The 22,020-nt window shown below is 31.9% G+C and overlaps 1 protein-coding gene across 11 annotated transcripts in view; it reads right to left on the bottom strand.

Moving 5' to 3' along the window:
- The window catches only part of Mycbp2 (MYC binding protein 2), a 272,185-nt gene that overhangs the window by 128,805 nt on the left and 121,360 nt on the right, over positions 1 to 22,020 (bottom strand). For all 11 annotated transcript variants that reach the window (XM_071611434.1, XM_071611435.1, XM_071611436.1 and 8 more), the window contains 10 exons: positions 21,274 to 21,446; positions 19,956 to 20,081; positions 19,744 to 19,871; positions 13,361 to 13,452; positions 11,131 to 11,265; positions 9,651 to 9,734; positions 8,087 to 8,183; positions 6,950 to 7,142; positions 6,167 to 6,441; positions 2,889 to 3,110 (listed from right to left, as the gene is read on the bottom strand). In XM_071611434.1, coding sequence (XP_071467535.1) covers positions 2,889 to 3,110; positions 6,167 to 6,441; positions 6,950 to 7,142; positions 8,087 to 8,183; positions 9,651 to 9,734; positions 11,131 to 11,265; positions 13,361 to 13,452; positions 19,744 to 19,871; positions 19,956 to 20,081; positions 21,274 to 21,446 — 1,525 coding nt within the window. The remainder of the gene's footprint in view (positions 1 to 2,888; positions 3,111 to 6,166; positions 6,442 to 6,949; positions 7,143 to 8,086; positions 8,184 to 9,650; positions 9,735 to 11,130; positions 11,266 to 13,360; positions 13,453 to 19,743; positions 19,872 to 19,955; positions 20,082 to 21,273; positions 21,447 to 22,020) is intronic.

Here is a 22,020-nt window from a genome sequence, read left to right as displayed (position 1 = left end):
TAGCCTGGAGCATTTTTTACATATTCCCTTATTTAACTTCTAAGCCATAATCCTATAAAACAGAGAGAAAGCTATTCTTCCCACTTAAAACTTTTTCTATAATACAAGATTTCAATCAGAGATATTATTTCTGGAATACATAGAGGTAAATCAACTCTAAATCTGTGCAAATAAATTTTCTAACAAAATTCTCTTGTCCATACGTGGAGTAGGCAGTTTTATAATTATTACTATATTCAAATTTTAAAGGGAAATAAAATTCCAACTTTTACCAGTGGAAAAAATATAATTTAAGAAATCAAAATCCCATTAAAAACCAAAGGAAAAACATGAAAAATATTATTAATTTAGCTGATATCCAGCATGAAAATTATTTGTTCTCTGCCATCTTCTATGTCTTTAAGCCCACACTGAATAGAAAGTGAAATGTACGATTTCATCAGGAAGCCATAGTAACCAAAATCTCAGGGTAAAGAGGGGCACAGAGTTAGATTACTCTGTTCTCAAAACAAATCAAATACGTAAATGAATGTACTTTCAATCCAATTGGAAATTAGCTGACCTTTCAATTAAAATCATCATGACCACAATTTTAACTTCTTTCTTAATATAATTTTAGGCTGAAAAAAAATTCAGATATAACTTTTCATATTTAAGTTATTTCTATTACAATTTGAATAAAATCACCATAATATTTTGATTTACTTCTAATCTAGTTCTTATGAATTTAAAATAGTCAATTTTTGATCTTTATTAAAACCTTAATTCTTTTATCCCTTTTACCTTCCCATTCTCCAGAAACTTGACTTTCTGGAAAATATCAGAAAGTTAGCTTTTGATAAAATTCAACCCTAAATTGTACTCCATAAATCAAGAATCTTGCTATGCTTCGCTGGAGAGGGGAGGGAATGGTGAGAGATTATATGAAGTGTGTTCATTTATGCCTGTTTAGTATTTAATTAGTAGTTGCTGAGATTAATACAAGAAACTTGCCAGATAGTACAGCATTAATAGTTTGTCAATGTGATTTGTTGAAGGACCAAATTTTTTAAAAACAGTCACTAAACTTTTAGAAAAATGTACTCTCGTTTGCTCATGGTGGCAAATACAAGCTGACACTAGCTTTTCAAAAGTCATTTGGCAATTTGTAACAAATTAACATACTTTCCTTTGAATTATGAATTTTTCTACACTTAAAGGTTTATATTGGGAAAATAATCATAAATACGCATGCAAATTTAGGCAATGATATTTCTAGAAGCATTGTTTAAAATACTGTAATACTGAGAATATTGTAAATGTGTGTGTGTGTGTGTGTGTGAATGATTATACTATACTGAAATGTTAGAATGCTTTGTCCACAAAAAATGGTGGAAGAATATATATTAAACAGGATATATAATCAGACTATTATTAATGTACACATACAAATATACAATTATTATTAATAATCACTACATATTAGCAGTTTTTAAAAAATTACTGTATATATAAATTTTTTTAATACTACAACACAAAAGGGAATTACAAAATAAAATATCAGATTATCCATAAGTTTATCACTCATACATTATTTTCATCACTAAGTATACTCTTCCAATCAATAAATTTTGCATACATATTTTACATAGTCATCATTGCATATATACACTTTTGTTTTAATTTTTTTCAAATATTTTAAAAGATTTCTCTTAATATTAAATGGAAATATATCTGTTTTTAATGGCTGAACCATTATTCTATGAACCATATTCTATGAAGTTAATATACCCATTCAGCTATTTCAGTTAGTGAAGAACATTTAAAGTTCTAATTATGGTTTCTAAATTTTATTTTTAGTAAAATGCATATAGGTTTCATCTACAAATTATTCCCTGAATTTTCTGTGAAAACACTCAGTGAAATGAAAATTCATCTTGAGGTTATCTGCTAGTTTACAGAATCCCAATTCAAGGGCTGTATTTATATTTTCACTCCTGTCTCAACTAGCAACTAATAAAAATTCCAGTGAACAGTAAATACGTAATAAATACTAAAAGACTGAAAGAAAAGGATTATTTAGACTAAATAATGCCACAAGCAATGTATACAGTTAGTAGTTTTCTTCATAGTCTCACCAACATAGGAATTTATAAGAGAATAATTTTTCTTAATTCCATAGAAACACACTGATACCTTAATATTACTTGCATTTACTATTAATAAGAGAGAAATTTTTCCCACACTGGCTCTTATATTTATTTTTAGTATTTCTTCTGGTATCCTGCAAAGATACTACATTAACTCCCTGCAACTTTTCTTTCCATTGTTGAAACTTTCTTCACTCTTTTTCTGTTGATTTAGTCAACAGAAAATTGTTACTGTACAATAATTAGGAAAACTTTTCTATGTTCTATTTCTTGCTTCCTGAGTCACTGGGTTACAGGTGTGTACCACTGCACCTGGCTTCCACTTTTAACGATTAGTTCCCATTTGGAGAGTAAATATATAAGAATGCCTTTTAGTTAATTTTTCTCTATAGCACTTTCTAGTAAAACAAAAGTAGTTGTTAATTTACTAAAATGTTTTACAGAAGAAATCTTAAAAGTTCTTTATTTCCATATCATTTCTATCTTGAAAACTTAAAATATTACATTAGAAAAGAAAAGACTTATTGTATTTGGAACTTAACCTTTAAATGATACAGCCAAAAAACAAATATATAGCTGTTCATTGCATAACTCACTTTATAAGTAAATGAAAATCTTTTAAAAATTTAAATCTGGCTGTTATTATGAAACAGATAATCATTTGTTAAATAATCAATGGGTAAACTTACATATTTGCTAACACAGAAAAATAAGCAGTTTTATTGCTTCATTATAAAAGAAATTTCAGAAAAGACCTACTTGACTGAGTTTCTCCATATGTGCTACCAAAAGGGGAAAACGATGAACTAGTGTTGAGTCATTCTCTGTGCTAACTTGTTTAACAATTGATCGCAGTAGTACTTCTCCATCATATGCAATAGGAAAAATAGAAGTCAGCTTAACCGAAGTGTGACATAAAGCTGACATAACAGCTGCAAGGAGTCTGCTACTTGAGGTCTTAAAGTTTGCTTCTTGGATATCCTTTAAAAACAAACAAACAAAAATTCCCACTAAGAAATACTGCATCAATATAAGCCATATTTCTGAATATATAAATAGTAATTTTTTTTAATTATACCAAAATTTTCTATCAATCATTTAAATTGTTTTGTTATGGGATAATATCACATCAATCTTAAAATACAATTTTGACTATCCAATGAATATGGAAAAGTTATGGTCAACAAAAACAAGCATCCAGGTCTCTAGTAAATCAAAGTTAATATTTATGTATCTCCATAGTCAATGTTCTCTTTAGCACTATTTTCAAAGGGAGATGTCGTATTAGAATATACAGCATTTTCCTGTAAGCATTCAAACTATTTTTCTCAAATAATAAATTATTTAAATTATAATTCTATACTACTATAGTAACACTTTTCTAAGGTCACAAAATTATGTTATCACATTTCAGTTTATCCAAAAATTTAGTAGCATACCTATAAAATTTTATATAAAAATATTAAAAACTTATCCACATAGGATATCTTAACTCACAAAAATTGTGAACACAGTACTTAGTTCATCAAACATTTGTTACAAAGTCAAGCATAATGCAAGACCATATTCCCTAAGTTGAACCAATGCTTGCTAAACATCATCTGTTGAGCAGCAAAGGAAGAAAATAACCATATTAGAGTGGTATGGTTGAAAGTGAGAGAATAATTAAGTTACATACTAGTGAAGGCAATAATTGTGCTATCCACTATAATGTGCTATCCACTATGTTACTATTTAAGTCCTAAAATCTCCTGCCACATGGATCCAAAGTTGTCCAGGAAACCCCAGTGATGAAACCGAGTTGGGAGGGAGGTGAATCAAAGAGGTGGGGTAGGACTTCCAGTACAATGTTGAATAGAAGGAGTGACAGCACTTGTGCCTTCTTTCCAAACTTAGGGCAGCATTTAATATTTAACCACTAAGTTGGATGTCAACTGTTGATTTTTCTATAGATACTCTTTATCCACAAAATAAGGAAGTTTTATTATATCCTAGTTTGCCAAGAAGTTTTCATCACTGAATGACTTAATTTTACCAACATTTTTTCCCACAAGCAATTGAGAGGATCATATAATTTTTTGCTATTTAGTTAAAATGAATTACATCGATTTTTGAATTGTTAAATTTACCTAAGATAAAATCCATGATATATTTTGGGATTTGACTTAATAAAAATTTAATGAAGTTCTATGTTTCTTAGTGATACTTGCTGTTATATCTTTTGTTAGATTCTGGTGTCAGGCACGATAGGACTAAATTCATAAAATCAGTTGGAAAGTGTTGCCCCATATATTTTCTAAAAGAATTTCTAGAAAATCGGCATTACTTCTTTCTAATTGTCTAACAAAATCCATGAATGACAACATCTGGGCCTGGAATTTATTTAATGGGAAAGTTTTAAAAAATGAATTTTTTGAATAGGTATAAGGCAATTCGAATTTTTAATGTTTTTATTGTATCAGTTTTAATAGTTACATTTTTAAAGGAAACTGTCAGCTTCCTCTGAAGTTGTAAAATTCCTAAGTTTATCTATTACATTCTTATTATCATTTTAACATCAGTTGGATCTATAGTGATATTCCTTCTTTTATTTCTGATAATAGTATTTTTTTAATGTTTTTTTTCTTTCTCTGTATCTTGTCTCTCTCAAAGAGGCTTGCTAGATGTTTATCAATTTTTCTTTTGAAAGAACCAAACTTCAGCTTCTTAATTTTCTCTGTTTTCTATTTCACTGAGTTCTCTCCTTATAATTATTGTTTTCTTTTTTTCTTACTTGAGGTTTGATTTGCGTACCTCTGGGCCACATCTCAGACCCCACACCCTTTTTTAAAAATTTCACTAAGTTGCTTAGGCTAACGTTGAACTAGTAATCCTCCTGAGTTAGCCTACCAAGCCACTGGGATTACAGGCATGAGCCACCACACTCAGTTCCTTCTGGCCTTCTTAAAGTGGAATTTTAGATATTAGTTCTAAACATTTCTTCTTTACTAGAATAAGCAATTAAAAAGTATATATTTCTCTGAGTAATGCAATAGCTACATCTCACCAATTCTGATGTTAGATTTTTTCATCTTTCACTGTTCAGTATTTAAAGTTTTTTTATTATTTCTTCTTTCGTCCACTGATTACTTAAAAGTATTGTCAAAGTTTTTTAATTTTGTTGTGAACTGAAAACACATTCTTTATGCTTTTAATCTTTTCAAACTTACTCAACTTATTTATGTCCTAACACATGATGTATCTTGGTGAATATCCCATATGTACTTGAAAAGAAACTGCAGCCTGCAGTTGCATATTCTAGTTTATAAATGTCAACTAGATCAAGATAGTTGATAGCACTGTTCCAGTCTTCTGTATCTCTGATTTGTTGTTGTTGTTGTTTAGTTTTCCTGTCAATTAATGAAAGAGGAGCACTGAGGGATCCAACTATCAAGTGAATTTGTCTATTTCTCATTGTAGGTTTGTCAGGTTTTTGCCCCTATGTTTGGAAACTGTGATTTGGTGCATAAACATCTATGAAAGTTGAAGGCTAGGGTTGTAGATCAGTGGTAGAGCACTTGCCTAGCATGTGTCAGGCATTGGGTTCGATTCTCAGCACCACATATAAAACAAATAAATAAATAAAGTCCATCATTAACTAATAAAAATATTTTTAAAAAAAGAATGAGTGAATGATATAACCATGTCTGTTCACTCAAGGCCTCTCTCCTTCCTGTTCTTGCAGACGTGGAGGTGTCAAGGGTCACTGTCTGATGTTGTCCTCCTCACACACTCTCTCCTCTATTATCTATTACCCTCTTATACATACTGCCACCAATAGATTCCAAGAGTAAGTCAGCAGGTTCACAAATGTATTGATTAAAAGATGATAAACAGAAAACAAATTTTTAAACCTGTATTATGTAAATCATAGATACCAAATTGCTTTCTACTATACCTTTTAAAAAGTTAAAAAGATGGAGACAACTGCAATTTACTTTCTGAAAGCATACTAAATAATGTATATTTTCAACTTTGATTTTATAAACTTAAATTACCTGATCCAAACAATTCAAGAGATCACAAAGGCAAGCCCACTGTAATGCAGGAGTTGGGTAGAAAGAATGAAAACAGGCAGTAAAAGTATTATGACACTCCTGGAGGACAGCCTCTAAAAGACTCAAGGGTTGACTGAGATATCCTTGAGGATCATTATCCAACTTCACCATGCAGTGGTCAACTCCTTCTGATAAAATTTTTCTTAACAAAGTTCTGGTTTTTCCAATACACTCTGCTAATTTGCTAGTTTCTTCTACAACTGCTTTTCCTGTAGCTGTAAGGGGAAAAAAGTAAACTGCTAATTAATGTTACTAATTAAATACTAATTAATACGAATACTAAACAGGCATTAAAATAATTCCATAATTAACTATGTAGCTAAAATCACAAATAATCTAGAAATTAACAATTTAAGAGATCGAGTGTGGTCCAAAATTATTCCTTTAAAAAATCTAAATGGAAAAAAAATAACTGGTTTTGATATTTAAGTTCAAACCATTTGTTGATAAAATATTTCTATTGGACAAATATGTGTAAAATAACACTTTTTTAAGAATACTTAATCTTAGCCCATGATGGCTTTTTGTTATCAGAATGATATGAAATCTATTTTATTTTTATAAGCAAATACACAAGAGTCACAGTAAGCTAAGTGTTTCCCCTCATTTTTGGAGAAGCTTAAAAGCAGGTGGAGATCTTTAACTCCTAGTAAGCTTTACAAAAATCTTCTCTCAAGGTCTCAAATGTTTTCTCCCTAAAGTCATTTAATAACTACAACATACCTGACACTGGGTAAATTTCGCAGGTATAGACACGTAATAACCTCAGACAACAGGTACCCACAAAGCGTAGTCTCTCTAAATCTAGAAGTGTAGCTGTGAACTGGAATCCTTTTAATCCTCTAAGTTCTTCAACTCCTAAGACTAAGGTGGTCCAACTCCAGTGAAGAATACTCAGCAATGACTCAAAACATTCCTAATCCAGAATATGAAAAAATAGACAAAAATTATGAGACCAGAGGGTGAATCAAAATAGAAGTAATGACATGTAACTTCAAAACCTCTTTATCTTGAACTTTTTTTAAAAAATTTTTTATTGTTGGTTGTTCAAAACATTACATAGTTCTTGATATATCATATTTCACACTTTGATTCAAGTGGGTTATGAACTCCCCTTTTTACCCCATATACAGATTGCAGAATCACATCAGTTATACATCCATTGATTTACATATTGCCATACTAGTATCTGTTGTATCTTGAACTTTTTTACTAAGTTTGTCAGCCCAAATCATAGACACTCTTATAGTTCACTTACTAAATTACCATTAAGAGGAGTATCTTTGAAGTTTGACAAAGAAGATAAAGCAGGCATTTAGAAACATTTTTCAGTATTTATGCATTTAAAAAAAATTAACTCAGACTTCCTGAATGGACACATTATGATCTCTGAATTGCATCAAGTGACTTTTCATTCTGCCATGGTAACCCTGAGAGCATAGTGCAACTTTAAATGCAGAATGGGGATGATCAAGCAGTTTAACAAGTTCCTACTTGGAATGCAAATCTTCTACTTAGTTCCTCAAGTATTAAAGTAATGCTTTGTGGGACAGCACTATGCTTAACTTTCTCTTCATCTTCTAATTCCTTCATATATGCATTCATGCATGACTTAATCGAAAAGCTAACATTTATTTCAAAAATGGGAAGGACACGTCAACTGGGCATCATAGGCAACACCTCCATTATTCCACTTAAAGTATATATTATATTTGGCCTAGAATATAAATGTTAATACAGAAGCATATCTGACTTCAGAAAGCTATACTGAGAAATTCTTAGAAGATAGCAGACAAATACTAAATATCAAAATGAAACAATGATGAATGAAAAAGTTGAAATTTTTAAAAAATGGCTTACCACTGAGACAGTTCTTGCAAAAGATCTCTTTAAAATGTGTACAGGTTCACTGGTTTGTTGTTTGCCTTTTGAAGCACTGCCATCACTGGTTGGAAGTCTGAAGGTAACAGATGCACATAAAGTAATGCTGAAAAATCTGACAACATTTTTTTTTTAAACATACATTTTTGCAATAGAAAAATAATTTAATAAAACATTTAGTTTTGGGGGGTGGGGGCAGGTAAAAACGCCAATAGGGAGCTTTTTGGAAACACTTTCCAACACTTAACAAAGTTTTTAGGATGTCAAATACTTTCTTTAAATTCTACCTGGATAAAACTGGAGTAGAGGCTTTCTCCTCTTGTAGAGAACATATGTAACTTAAGTTCTGCAGCAACACTACTATTTAATGCTATTATCAAAAAGTTATTCAATCAATATTAGTTAGGAGTAGTCCAATGCAACTTGTTATGTTCATAAAGCTATGCATTACAAACAATGACTATAACAGACATTGCATTAAAAACAATTCTGTAGTACCTAGGATTTCAAAAAACAAACGAATAAACCAACCAACCAGAAAACTCCCTTCTTGGGAAAAATGAAGTTTGTAACATTCATGCTCTTTAAGCAATTATTTGGAAGAAAGATGGGAAGAAGAGAATTCCTGTTCTAGAAGCATTGCTTCTGATTTTTTACTATTAAAAAATGTGGCATATATACACAATGGAATTTTACTCAGCAATAAAAGAGAATAAAATCATGGCATTTGCAGGTAAATGGATGGCGCTGGAGAAGATAATGCTAAGTTAGTCAATCCCCCCCCAAAAAAAACAAATACCGAATGTTTTCTCTGATATAAGGAGGCTGACTCATAGTGGGGTAGGGAGGGAAAGCATAGGAGGAATAGATTAATTCTAGATAGGGAAGAGGGGTGGGAGGAAAAGGGAGGAGGCAATAGCATTTTTAGTGAGGGTTATATCCATTTCATTTTTTTATTCTAGTACTGCAGTAATGTAGAAATACAAAAACACATAAGCATATGCCTCCAAATGTCTGAATAACCATGGACTAATTAAAATTCTTAATGTCAAAAATGTCACGCAAAAATGCTATTATTTAATATTTCAATTAGACATGGAAATTCATCAACAATAAGGGATTTTCCAACTCCTTCCACCATAAGATAAATAAGAAATGTAACACTAAGGTAAACTGATTAAGCCTATATCTAAAGTACTCCTCCCATACCCAATTACATTTCTTTAAGACCAATTTGGATAAAATTTGTAAGAAAAAAGACAAATTTTAAAAAATCAGTTGTTAAAATATGATTATAGACATAATACTATCAATGTGAATCTTTAGGCAAAGTTTAAAATTAAGCCTGATAAAGAAAATGTTTTAAAATATGCAAATTAATAACTAAATGTTTTTGTTAAATCAGCTATATTTTTATCAGTATATTATAATTTCTAGAATGCTTCAATAAATTCTCCTTTATTATGCACATATTTTATACTGGCTCTACTTCAGTATAGCAAATGAATAAACCACATTAATTAAATATAAATATGCAAAATACCTGTATAATAATTGAGGTATCTGACCAGCATTGACATCTGTACCATTATTTGATTTCTTTGAACTCTTAAACTGGAAAACAACACTAAGAAGAGAAAAATTAATGATGTTTAAAACATCATGATCTAAGATTCATTAAAAGAACTAAGAAATTAATAATCATGCTTTCAAATCTTACAATAGTGTAAATTATTCATTGCTTTCAGAAAAAAAGAAAGACATAAGTACTGTTCTGATTTTTAACTATAAATGACTGAATCAGCAAAATGAAGGAAATGAACGTAATCAGGAACTCTATAGATGTCCTGCTTAGTCCTAGTCCTCTAGCTCATCTTTCTGGACAGCAAGCAGTAAACTTAACAAAAGATTTCCACTTACAATCAATATAAAATCTATTTGATTATATGCATTACAGGGTTAAGCCTTAAAGTTCCAAGATATTCCAAGTTTGACCAAACTGTAAATGGGAACCACACAGTCCAGGGTCAGACCAGTCTTCTCAGTTCTAGCAAACAATCTTAGAGTAAGTTGAATTGCATACATACAACAGAATTAATTTTCGTACAGCAGGCTCCTTGAATATTTAGCAACATAGAATTCACTTATTAAACCAGCCTGGATTTTTTTTTTTTTTGGTCTGCTCTGATTTTGAGTTGAACTAAACTGAAATATACCAATATATAGCTTGTACCCATTTCAAATAGTTTACGCTAAGTGTAATAAGGAATTTCTTTTACAAATGATAAGTTATTCCTAACTCATGAATCAGAGTTAGAGTATGAAGTAAGAGTAGAGGTAAGAGTAGTAGTAAGAGTATGAAGAATGCTGGATTTAGAGTTAACATATTGCAGGTCCAGATCTAGCTCTGCCACATGATTACCATAGAAGTCTAAGTAAATCATTTCCTTCTTGTTTCTCTAATCACTGCTCACAAAATTACTAAGGGCACCAAATGAGAAAACATACATGAAAATGTTATATAAATTAAAAACCACTCTGTAGATGAAAGTTATTTTTAAGAAGAAAAATTTTGCCTATATTTCATTAAAACTATCATTTCAGACCACAGAAGCTTTGCAATTTATAAAGTGTTTACACATGCACTGTCAAACTACAAGTATCTGTTTCTTTTTTATGGTTCCAAAGTCCTCAAAACTCCTCAATATTGTCAATTTCCTCTAGCTAATTTCTAATTTGTAATAAAGCTTTCAAGCAATTTGATACTCATAAACATATACAAATGCTGTCTTATAAGAGCAAAGAACAGTAGTTTATAATTAGTTTCCTGTCCTGTCTAGACTTGAAATATTTGCTTACTGGCATATGATGTTACATAAACTTAATTTTTAGCAATTATGTTCTAATCATATGAAGCTTTTTATCCTGCTGAAAGTCCTCTGAGTCTTTGAAAGAATATTTCACAGATGAAAATGAGAACTGTTTAAGCAACTGTTTAAGCAAGACTTCAATATTCTACTTACCCATCATCTGTTGTAATAGATGCTTGTCCATGGGAACCACAGTCACTGCTGGGTCCTGACACTCGAGCCCATGCAACATACCACCATCCTGCTTGCAGGAGAACTGGTTCATCAAACATCATTGCATATTTTTCTCTGAGAAAGATTAGTGAGTCAAAGACAATGCCTTTGTACTTCCCTGTCACATATATTTATTTTTTAAATCCTCTATAACCAAACCATAAAAATAATATTTTAAGATTCTTGTCGGCATTAAAGACCTTCCATATAAAAAGTCTACACATGATCTCAAAGAAGTTAACAGTTACTTGTGTTATGTTGCTAGATCTCCTCTTCTTGGTTTCTACAACATGCTTATAAAACTTTCCTATTAAAATAAGATGAACATTTTGCAGAAAATGAAAATCTGGACTTAAATTTTAAAGTTTATTCATTCAGCTCAAGTGTTCTGAGAGTCAGCAAGCTAGGAAAATGGCTCTGGAGTCAAGTCCAGCATTCAAAGCCTGGCTTTGTGACTTGGCAACTGGAGACTCTGGGCAAGTTACTATATCCTCTTTGTACCTCAGTTTCTTTATCTGAAAATTGAGGTGAAAATAATGTCTAGTTCAATGAGCTGTTTTGAGGACTGAATTCATCAAGTATTTGGAAAGGAACATGTTACACAGTAACTACAGACAAAAGTATATTGATTTTAGAGGAGACAAAAGACTTGTATTTAATTAAGGGCATCTGCCAAAGGACAGTCAATTACAAAGTACTAGGTAACAGAGTAGAAAGAACTATTTGTAACTAGGATTAAGAAGAATAAAAAGCCTTGAAGGAAGTGGAGAATGCCAAGAACAAATCTGTAGAGGTGAGAAAAAGTATAAGAGAGGATTGGGAAAAGGCAGGGTGTCTATTTGATTATTGTATTATAACAGATGGAAGAAGAGTAAGAGGCAAAAGGTCAAAAAAGTATGTTAGTGCTACCCTTGAGAGTCTGGGCTTCATTAAAAGGGTAATGAAGAAAATCCAGATGACTTCTTAACACATGAAGTACATGCTATCATCTTTGGCTCATAATCATATACTGAAAGCAAATGGTAAATGACAATGGCATAATTAAAGCTTGTGAAATTTAGTTAACTGATTAGCTTTCCTGAATTTTCCCCTCATGACCATTTGTATAAAACATTAAGAATTACTGAAAATTATCTGTTGATATTGACTAATGCCGAAAATGAAGATTCACTCTTTAGTGAATTTGTAAAAGCATATTCATAGCAGATTAGTTTTCTTCAGATTCACTCTTTAGGTTGTCAAAATTATATATCTGGTAAAAGCAAAATCAATGTCTTACTTTCATCCTTATTTCAGAAAATATACATTTTCTATTGCAAAATGCCTATAATCAATCCACAAGGTTTTCTTAACACAGTTACTATTGTGAAGTATAGTATAGTATAATTATTATAAAGCTCTGGATATATTTTTTCACATCATAACATTCCCTGACTCAAACCACTAACTTATCATAGCATAGTGTTAAGATAATTCTTAGGATTACACGGAGGACAGATCAAACCTAAGTTTCCTATTTATGAACCTTCATAAATCTACTGCTGTGGCAAGCTGCCTAGAGCCTTCAGTAAAGCTGGTCATCTTACAAAGTGTGTTATTGTCAAGCATATTCTACTGGTATGACATCAGAGTACAAAGGCCATATAAATTATGGCCTAGTATGACTACTTGACACTATATGTAATGTAATAAATGACTATCAGTTACTAAAGTACAAGCATACTAGGTGTTCTCTCAGGGATGCATGAAAACAAAAGGATGCAAAACATATGCATTTCTCTACTTTTTGAACCAATTTATCTTGTGAAATAAAGTTGCAAAGAATATTAATATTTTTGATCAAGTATCATTAAAACAGATACTTATATTTCCTAATACAGTCATCTGCTGCCTACACAGATTGCATATAGGATCATGGCTGTACTATATGGCTAATGTATAAAGCAGGCTATCCATCTTAATGTTTACACAAGGACAAAATTGCCTGACAATGCATTTCTCAAGAGTATCCTCATCAGTAAGTGGGATATGACTACATATAATTTAATCTGCAAAAGCATATTCATAGCAGATTAGTTAAAACTTTTTTAAAGTTATATTTACTTATTCATAATAAATTTCTAATTTTAAGCAGACAAGGATTACACTGAATAATGAACAAATCATTTACCTAGCAGCACAGTCATAAGCCAACACATCAGTTTCTGCTAGAAGGTCTCCATCAGTTTCATGATCTCCTCCATCAGGACCCAACTCAAACAGCTGAGGACAAAAGAAAAATACATTTTTCCCAATCATTTTATTATATAAATCTACTGACTAATGTGTTTATAATTGTGTGTGTGTGTCTAATATACACAGAACTAACTACACAGATTATAAAAATCTCATACCTACTATTAAAGTTTTTAATTATTTACTGAACTACATAAAACACATTAAATTAAAAAAACATATACAACATTTTATGGCTTATATTAATCTGTCTTCCTAATATATATATATATATATATATATATATATATATATTTATTATATCAAATGCTCTAAATAGCTCTATACTAGAAATTTGTACATGATATAATCAATAAAGTAAGAATATAAACATCTGAAGGAGGTGAGAGAACTGGATCAAAGAATTTTTATCTCAGAGTTTCTAAATGAGGTAAACTCTTATGAATACTGGCTAGCTATAAGACCCTGGGACCTAGTTTCCTCATCCATAAAAAGAGGTTGGACAATAAACAGTATTACCCACCTCATACTAAATGTGAGAAAATTAAATAAAACAGTATTAAAAAACCTCAAAAAATACCTAGCAAAAAGGCTATAAGATTATTAGCTGGAGAGAGAGAAGAATAACAGGTGATAGGATCCTTTAAAAAAAGAAAAATCAAGTCATAAAAAACAGTTCAAAAAGTAATAGAGCTGGGGTTGTAGCTCAGTTGGTAGAGCGTTTGCCTTGCATGTGTGAGGCACTGGGTTCAATCCTCAGCACCAGATAAAACAAATAAATAATAAAGGCATTGTGTCTGTTTACAACTGAAAAAAAAATTTTTTTTTTTAAGTAATATGGCAGGCTGGAGATACAATATAGCTCAGTGATAGAACACTTGTACAGCCTGTCTGAGGCACTTGGCTCCAAAGAGAGGCATAGCACATGAAAAAAGTTACACAAAAAAACTACAGAATATGGGTAAGAATACAGAGATATCAAATGGGAAGAGGTTCTGAGATTAAGTGAAAATAAAAGAGAATTAGGAAGAAAGAGTTTTTTGTTGTTGTTTGTTTTTTTAAAAAATGGACTATTAAGTGTAAAAAACAAAAATCTTTTCACTCTGGTGAATCCACAGCAAGAAAAGCAGCAAAACATTAAAATGCATTAAAATTTATTGGGCAGGTACAGTCCTAGATGTCTCAACTTTTCAATTTTATGCTAATGACCTGGAAATCTGTCTGTAGCCTGAATCTGATTCTCAAAAGTCACTGAATCCCCCAGGCAGCTTGCTCTTACTAGTACTAATAACAACCTTACTTGTTCTGATTAAAAGCTTTTTCATCAAACTAGTTGCTCAGAATAAAAAATCCTAGAATCGTTTTTCCATATTTCTCTGCCATCACTATATCTATTCTACTGCTGGCATAAAATCTTATCAAATTAACCATATTTCCTCTTATTGGCTGGATTACTTCCATTATGACTAACAGTCTTCTCATTTCTATTCTCTCCTGGCTCTAATCCATGTTCCACAAAGGTGAAGGTTTTCATTTTTATTTAATGATATAAATAGCTCTATACTAGAATTTTTAGTACTCTTAAAAAAAAAAAACAAGTATTTAATCCAAATACTTTCTTAAATCTAAAATTTCAGTGGTTTCTCACCTTTGCAGCATCTTATAAGGGTTCTGAATGACTTGCCTCTAACCTGGCTCTTCTGCTTATCCTCAACAAGTATGTTTGAACATAAACTATGCACCAGGCATTGTTCCAAGAACTAAACATACAGTGGTAAACAATAAAAACAAGCAATGAAGGACTACCAAGAGTACGTTTGTAGAAGGGAAAAGGATTATATTTTAATAGGCTGAACAGGGAGTTGAAGACATAAAGGTGATAAGGAGGTAAACTAGGCTGATGTTGAAAAGAGCTAATAGTTAGAGGGAATAGCAACAGCAAAGGTCCTGATGCTTGACTGTGCTTGGCCTTCCTGAAGAATAAGCAGCAGACTATAGTGAAGCTGCCAATAAAACATAAGGTCAGACAGGAGCTGGCAGTTAGTTCTGATGAGATCTTTTTGATCTTTATATGGCCTTTGACTTTTACTTTAATACAGGAAGACACTACATTATTCTAAACAGAGCAGTGACATACTTTGGAGACTCACTCTGCTGGACTGAAAATACATTGAATGGTACAAGTACAGAAGCAGGATAAAATGGGAAAGGTACTTTAATAATTCTGGTGAGAATGGTTATGGCATGGAACAACTTGGTGGCAATTTTTTAATAAGTGGTTAGATTCTGGATTCATTTTGAAAGTGAGGCCAACATATATACTGTTTAAGTGAATGTAGGGAGTGAAAGGAAGAGAGAAACTGAGTGAGGATGACTGTAGGATTTTTGGTCTGAGCAATTGGAAAAATCATGTTAATGCCATTCTAAGTCATGTAACTGAGATAGGGAAGAATGTGAGAATAGCAGGTTAAGAAATATCATCAGAAAAATAGTTTTGAGCATATTACCTACAAAATATTTATTAGGCATTAAGTGGAGACATATAGTAGACAGTTGTGTGTGTGTGTGTGTTTATCAATCACTTTGGAGAATAAGAGAGAAGTTTTTAAGTATAGAAGTTACCAAAGAAAAAATATTTAGAGCCATGAGGCTGGATCAGTATGGGAATGACTATTCTTCTTGCTTTTATTTGTTCATTCATTCATTCATATTTTTTATTATATATCATTGGTTCTTTTTAGTTATACATAACATTAGGATTCATTTTGACATAATTATTAAAAGCACAGAATATAATTTGTTCTAATTCAGTCCCCAGTCTTTCCCTTTACCTGTTTTATTCATTTTTTAAAAGAGAGAGAGAGAGAGAATTTTTTTTTTAATATTTATTTTTTAGTTCTTGGCAGACACAACATCTTTGTTTGTATGTGGTGCTGAGAATAGAACCCGGGCCGCACGCATGCCAGGCAAGCGCACTACCGCCTGAGTCACATCCCCAGCCCAATTCATTATTTTTTGACTCAGGGTCTTGCTGTATTGTTCAGGCTAGCCTGGAGCTCGTGGGCTCAAACCATTTTCTTGCCTCAGCTTCCTGAGTAAATGAGACTATAAGAATACACCACCATGCCTGTCCAGGATGATTTAAAAAATATCCAAAAGAAGAGCAACCAGCAGGAGACTAAGGAAAGTAAGCAGTAGGACAGAACAAAAATGAAGTATGGTGCTTTGGGAGGCAAGAGAATAAAGTATTTCAAAGAGCTCAATCAGATAATATTTGGCTGACTTGTTGAGGAAGGTGAGGAATGAGCCTTGATAGCTGGCTTTAACGATTTAAGAGGCATCAGTGAGCTGGGAGTGGTGATGCACACCTATAATCCCAAAACTTGAGAGGCTGCAGTAGAAAGATCACAAGTTCAAGATTAGCCTCAGCAAGTTAGTGAGACCCTCAGGAACTTAATAAGACTGTCTCAAAATAAACCATAAAAAAGAATGGGGATGTAGTTCAATCCCCGGTACATCATCATCATCATCATCAATAAGAGTTATCATTGTCCTTGACCTGAGTAATTTCACTAAAGTAGTTGGGGCACAAACCTGACTGAAATGGGTTTGAGAAAAACTAGGAAGAGAAAATGAAGACAAAATATAGAAAATAAGGAATATAAACAGGGATCAGCTAGATTGCTAATCTAAGACTAACAGTTTTGGCCTGGGAGAGTAGTAGACTTTTTTAGGAGGAAGAAAGAGATGACAGAGAACCTATTAAGAAAGATAGCTAGGTCTCTGGCTTATGTAGCAGGCATATGGTGAATGGGACTATTCTTTTTTTTTTAATATTTAATTGATTTTATTTTTTAAATATATGATAGAATGCACTACAATTCTTGTTACACATATAGAAAACAGTTTTTCATATCTCTGGTTGTATATATAGTATATTCACACCAATTCGTGCCTTCATACATGCACTTTGGATAATGATGTCCATCATATTCCACTATCATTGCTAACCCCCTGCCCCTTCCCTTCCCCTCCCACCCTTCTTCCCTATCTAGAGTTCCTCTATTTCTCCCATGCTCCCCCTTCCTACCCCATTATGGGTCAGTCACCTTATATCAGAGGAAAACATTCAGCATTTGTTTTTTTGAGATTGGCTTATTTCACTTAGCATTATTTTCTCCAATGCTATCCATTTACCTCAGTAGATGAATGGATTAAAAAATGTGGCATACATACACAATGGAATATTAGTTAGCAATAAAAGAGTATAAAATCATGGCATTTTCAGGTAAATGGATGGTACTATTCATTAGAAAGGGATTTCTCAAAGAGCCAGAGGGAAAAGCATGAATTCAGTTAAGATTATGTATGGTCTGGGGTTGTGGCTCAGTGGTGGAACGTTTGCCTAGCACGTGTGAGGCACTAGGTTCGATCCCTGGCACCACATACAAATAAAAAAAATAAAATAAAAGTCACTGTGTTCATCTACAACTAAAAAATTATTTTAAAAAAAGATTATATATAATGACTGATATCTGACATGAAAACAGGTCAACAAAGAAGTCTTAGCTGGAGATATAAATATGGGCATCATGGAATGCTGATGGCTACTGAAACCTTGAGTTTAGAAGAGTGCCTAAGAGAAAACATAGAATGAAGCAAAAAGGCTTTGGGCTGAATCACATTGAAGATGTCAGTTTGATATCTATGAATCACATGGAAGAGAATGAATCTACAGAGGGACAGAAGAAACAGTAAGGGGATGAAAACAAAACAAAATAAAGAAGGATTAGAAAGAAAATGTATACCTTAGAGACATAAAGGGAGGTAAATTTAAAAAGTGTGGGGCCTAAATTCTAATAGAAGGCCACAGTCCACTTGTTGAATACTACAAAGGCAAGATTACTTCTAAAGAAGAGAGCAGTGAGACAGAATTTGAGTTGAAAAAAGAAAGTAGGACCAATCGAAAACAACTTGTATACAAGGTCACTACTGAAGATAAAGTCCACTATGGTGTTCAATACTAGAAAAACAAACAAACAAAATCTCCCATGGCCAGGAAAAGGAAAAAGATTTATATCCTTTTGATGATCTTATTACATACTGTCAAACAGAACTATATAACTCACTCAGTTTGCTTCTCTATCTTGATAATGAATTAAACCATCCTAAAATAACCATTGTGACAGAGCTGCACTGAAATGATCCAAACACTAAACTACTGGTTTTACTACTGTCAATGTATGTGTTATAGGTACCCTTAACCATTATTCTATTTCTATAATTCTTGTAAGTATAGGGTATTTTTAATATTTACTTAGTCCATTCTTATATTATTTGCATTTTTAGCATATGTATTATAATTGTAAACAGAAATAAGCAAACATCTTTAAAAGTTTATCAGTTCTGGATGGCCTCTAAGGAAAGTATCCTCAAAGAACATTAATATAATTTTTAGATAATATTGAGAAAACTAAGAAAACACCTCCTGAACAGAAGAGATATACTGATATTTTTTTGTGAAGTCTGACAGTAAAATCAAGGTACAAACTATTAAGTTTTTATTTTATTTTAAAAGCAAAATCAGATAATTTGAGAAGCAGAATGTTCAAGCTAGTGGTGAATTTTCAAAGAATAGACATATTTTACTTAGGATAATTATAAACCCTTTTGGAGATGAAAAGGTATGATAAACTAATAATTCTAAATTATTTTTAGTTCACTTAACAGATAAAATTCATCCATTCTGTTCAATCTCTTATTTTATCCCTGATCCCTACCCCTGGGATGATCATGTCTTTTACACATTTTTGGCACTAAAAATGCTAAAACCTTTTTCGCTACATCAAAATAATTGTGGCTCCTATTATTAAAACAGCTATAAAAGGCAGCCACATAGAAAAGGTGCTGTTATTCCTAGACCACTAAGAAGTTCTAGGCAGCCACATAAACAAGTCTGCTACACTGGTACAAAGGGCTGAGACTAACTTCCAGTCTCTTTTTGAGTCTTAAAGTATGAAAAAATAATTTTCCTTTCCTTTCCTTCCTTCTTTCTGAGTTTTTATTTTTTAATGAGTTACTGAGGTTAGCAAAGTTCCTCTATCTCTTTCTAAAAAGAGGCATTAATAAAAACAACAAATAAACCAAGTTAGGATAATTGCTTTAGATTTTAGCAATGTTTCCTCTACCTTTTTATAAAAAGAGACACTAACAAAAACAAACCAAGTAAAAAAGAAAAATAAGAGGAAGCACTGAATAATAAACTAAGTCAAACCAACATCTTCAAACAAAACAGGGCTTGGTATCTATGAACTTTACCTTAATTTTAGCAGTATATTCTCCTCTACCTCCAAACAGGCCAAGACCACCAAGTAAAATATCAGTGTCGGCACTAAAACGTATAGCTTCTACTGAATGGGCAGAGTAACCCCAGCCACCTCCATGACCTAAAAGATAGAAATTTTGTATTTTAGAACATCCATATGTATTTCACTTACAAGGTAATATTTCCTAAATCTAAGTATACATACTTTCAAACCTGTTTACTACACTATAATCTTCTTTGGAATAAACCTTCATGACTGCCTGAGTTTCCTCCTCTGTATTTGCGATGCCCATTTTTAAGTCCTGCATAGTAGCCAAGGTATCAAGACAACCTAAAACAACAAACAAATAAAATTCAACTTCTTGAAATTAAAATTTCCTATAACATTGATGATATTAAATACTATAGGGGCTACATTAAAATAAATAAGTAAACTCTAAATGTTTAAATTTCAATAAATTTATTCTAAGCCTTAAACACTGCTTCATAGAATATTTACAATAAAAAGTCTCCTTTGTGTGAATAATTACCATATTTAAACATATGCTTGATGACAAAATTTTGTACAAAACTGAAGCTCTGAAAAGTTGGAATCACTTAACCTTTAAATCTTCACCAAGGTTCTTTCTTTTATGAAACTCTCTGAATTACTTTGATTCCTAAAGTACTATTTGAGGAAAACACATTAGCCTGAAATAATGTTAACTGATGCTAGTTTTAAATGTTTACAATGGTTCCCTATGAAATCTGAGAAAAAAGAAACAAAGAATTATGATTTCAAAATTGCAAAAGCTAGGTCAACATAAATGAGTTCTTTTTAAGGATCATTTTTAAAAAGCAACAAAGCAAGTAAGTATGCAGATTGACATACATTTTTAGCAACAGCACACATATACTGCAGAAGTACTATATCTCAAAGTTATTAAACAGATGTCAAGTTGATGTTCTGTGGAAAACTGGGTTATGTAAGAGACAAGAACTATACACTATAACATTTTTGTTGACTGTTATTTAAAAATAAGTTAAATATTATAATTTACATTTGAGTATTTTATCTCTCTAAAAGTTTTGCACTCAAGTTAAACTAAAATACTACTTTTTAGGATTTACCTACTATGAAAAATTATGTTCAGGACTGCTTATGCACATACATGAAACTTTCATAATAAGGTTGGTACAGGGATGGGGTTGTAGCTCAGTGGTAGAGTGCTTGCCTAGCACATGTGAGGCACTGAGTTTGATCCTCTGCACCACATAAAAACAAATAAGTAAAATAAAGGTATTGTACCCATCAACAACTAAGAAATATATTTTAAAAAAAAGAAAGTTGGTACAGGTCTTATGCATTGCTTTGCACAGGATAAGCTTCTTAGAGGATTTAAATTAGTTTGTACCTAACATATTGTTACATTTAACAAACTATGAAAGAATGATATACAAATTTAATTACTCTGAAAGAAGCCCCAATCCTCAGAACAGCACACATTAATGAAAATTAGCTACACATCAAATAGTAACCCTACCTAGAATGTGCAAAGCTGCATGAGACCGAGTAGTAAGAGCCCTTGATCCTGTTGGTAGGGCAAGTTCAGGGCTTAGGATACTACATCTGGACTGCATATCCGTTCCAGAGGGAAGTCTGGCATCAGCAACCACTGCATTATAACACCACAATTCTCTGGTATTCGGACGAAACCTTTCAAGAAAACATATCACAGCACCTCAACATGTAGTTTTCTTTGAAAATTTTCTAAAATATAATTAAAGATACAAATAAATAATAGTTGGCTTAAATAGTAAAAAATAAACTCATTATTTTTCTTAACAAAGCTAAATATTTAAAGCAATTTATATCACAACAGAAAATGATCAGAGAAGTAGATCACAATGCTTCACAAAAATACATCTAAATACTTAAAAATTTATGCACATATGTAAAGATAAATTCTTTGTACAAAAAAACACCCATTAAGAAGTTTAAAGATGAGAAGGTGAAAGAAAATATGTGAAGCATACATAAGACAAAATTACAATTACTTTTCATTTTCCTACTATCCACTCTAGTTCAAGCTAATTAATCTAGTTCAAGCTAGCTAACCATCATCTTTCCCCCTTGCACTACTGCAATAGCCACTACCTTACTTTTTTCCAATACTTTTCCACACTAAGTATAATCTCAATATCACTTCTAAACTCACATTCCTAGAAAGGCTTCTTTCCTATTTTGAAGAAAATGCTAATTCCTTAATCTAGTTTACAAAGTTCTACAA

The sequence above is a fragment of the Marmota flaviventris genome, chromosome 4, assembly GCF_047511675.1.
Source record: "Marmota flaviventris isolate mMarFla1 chromosome 4, mMarFla1.hap1, whole genome shotgun sequence".
Lineage (NCBI taxonomy): Eukaryota > Metazoa > Chordata > Mammalia > Rodentia > Sciuridae > Marmota > Marmota flaviventris.
The sequence above is the reverse complement of the archived record's forward strand: the minus strand, read 5'-3'. Positions and strand labels throughout refer to the sequence as shown.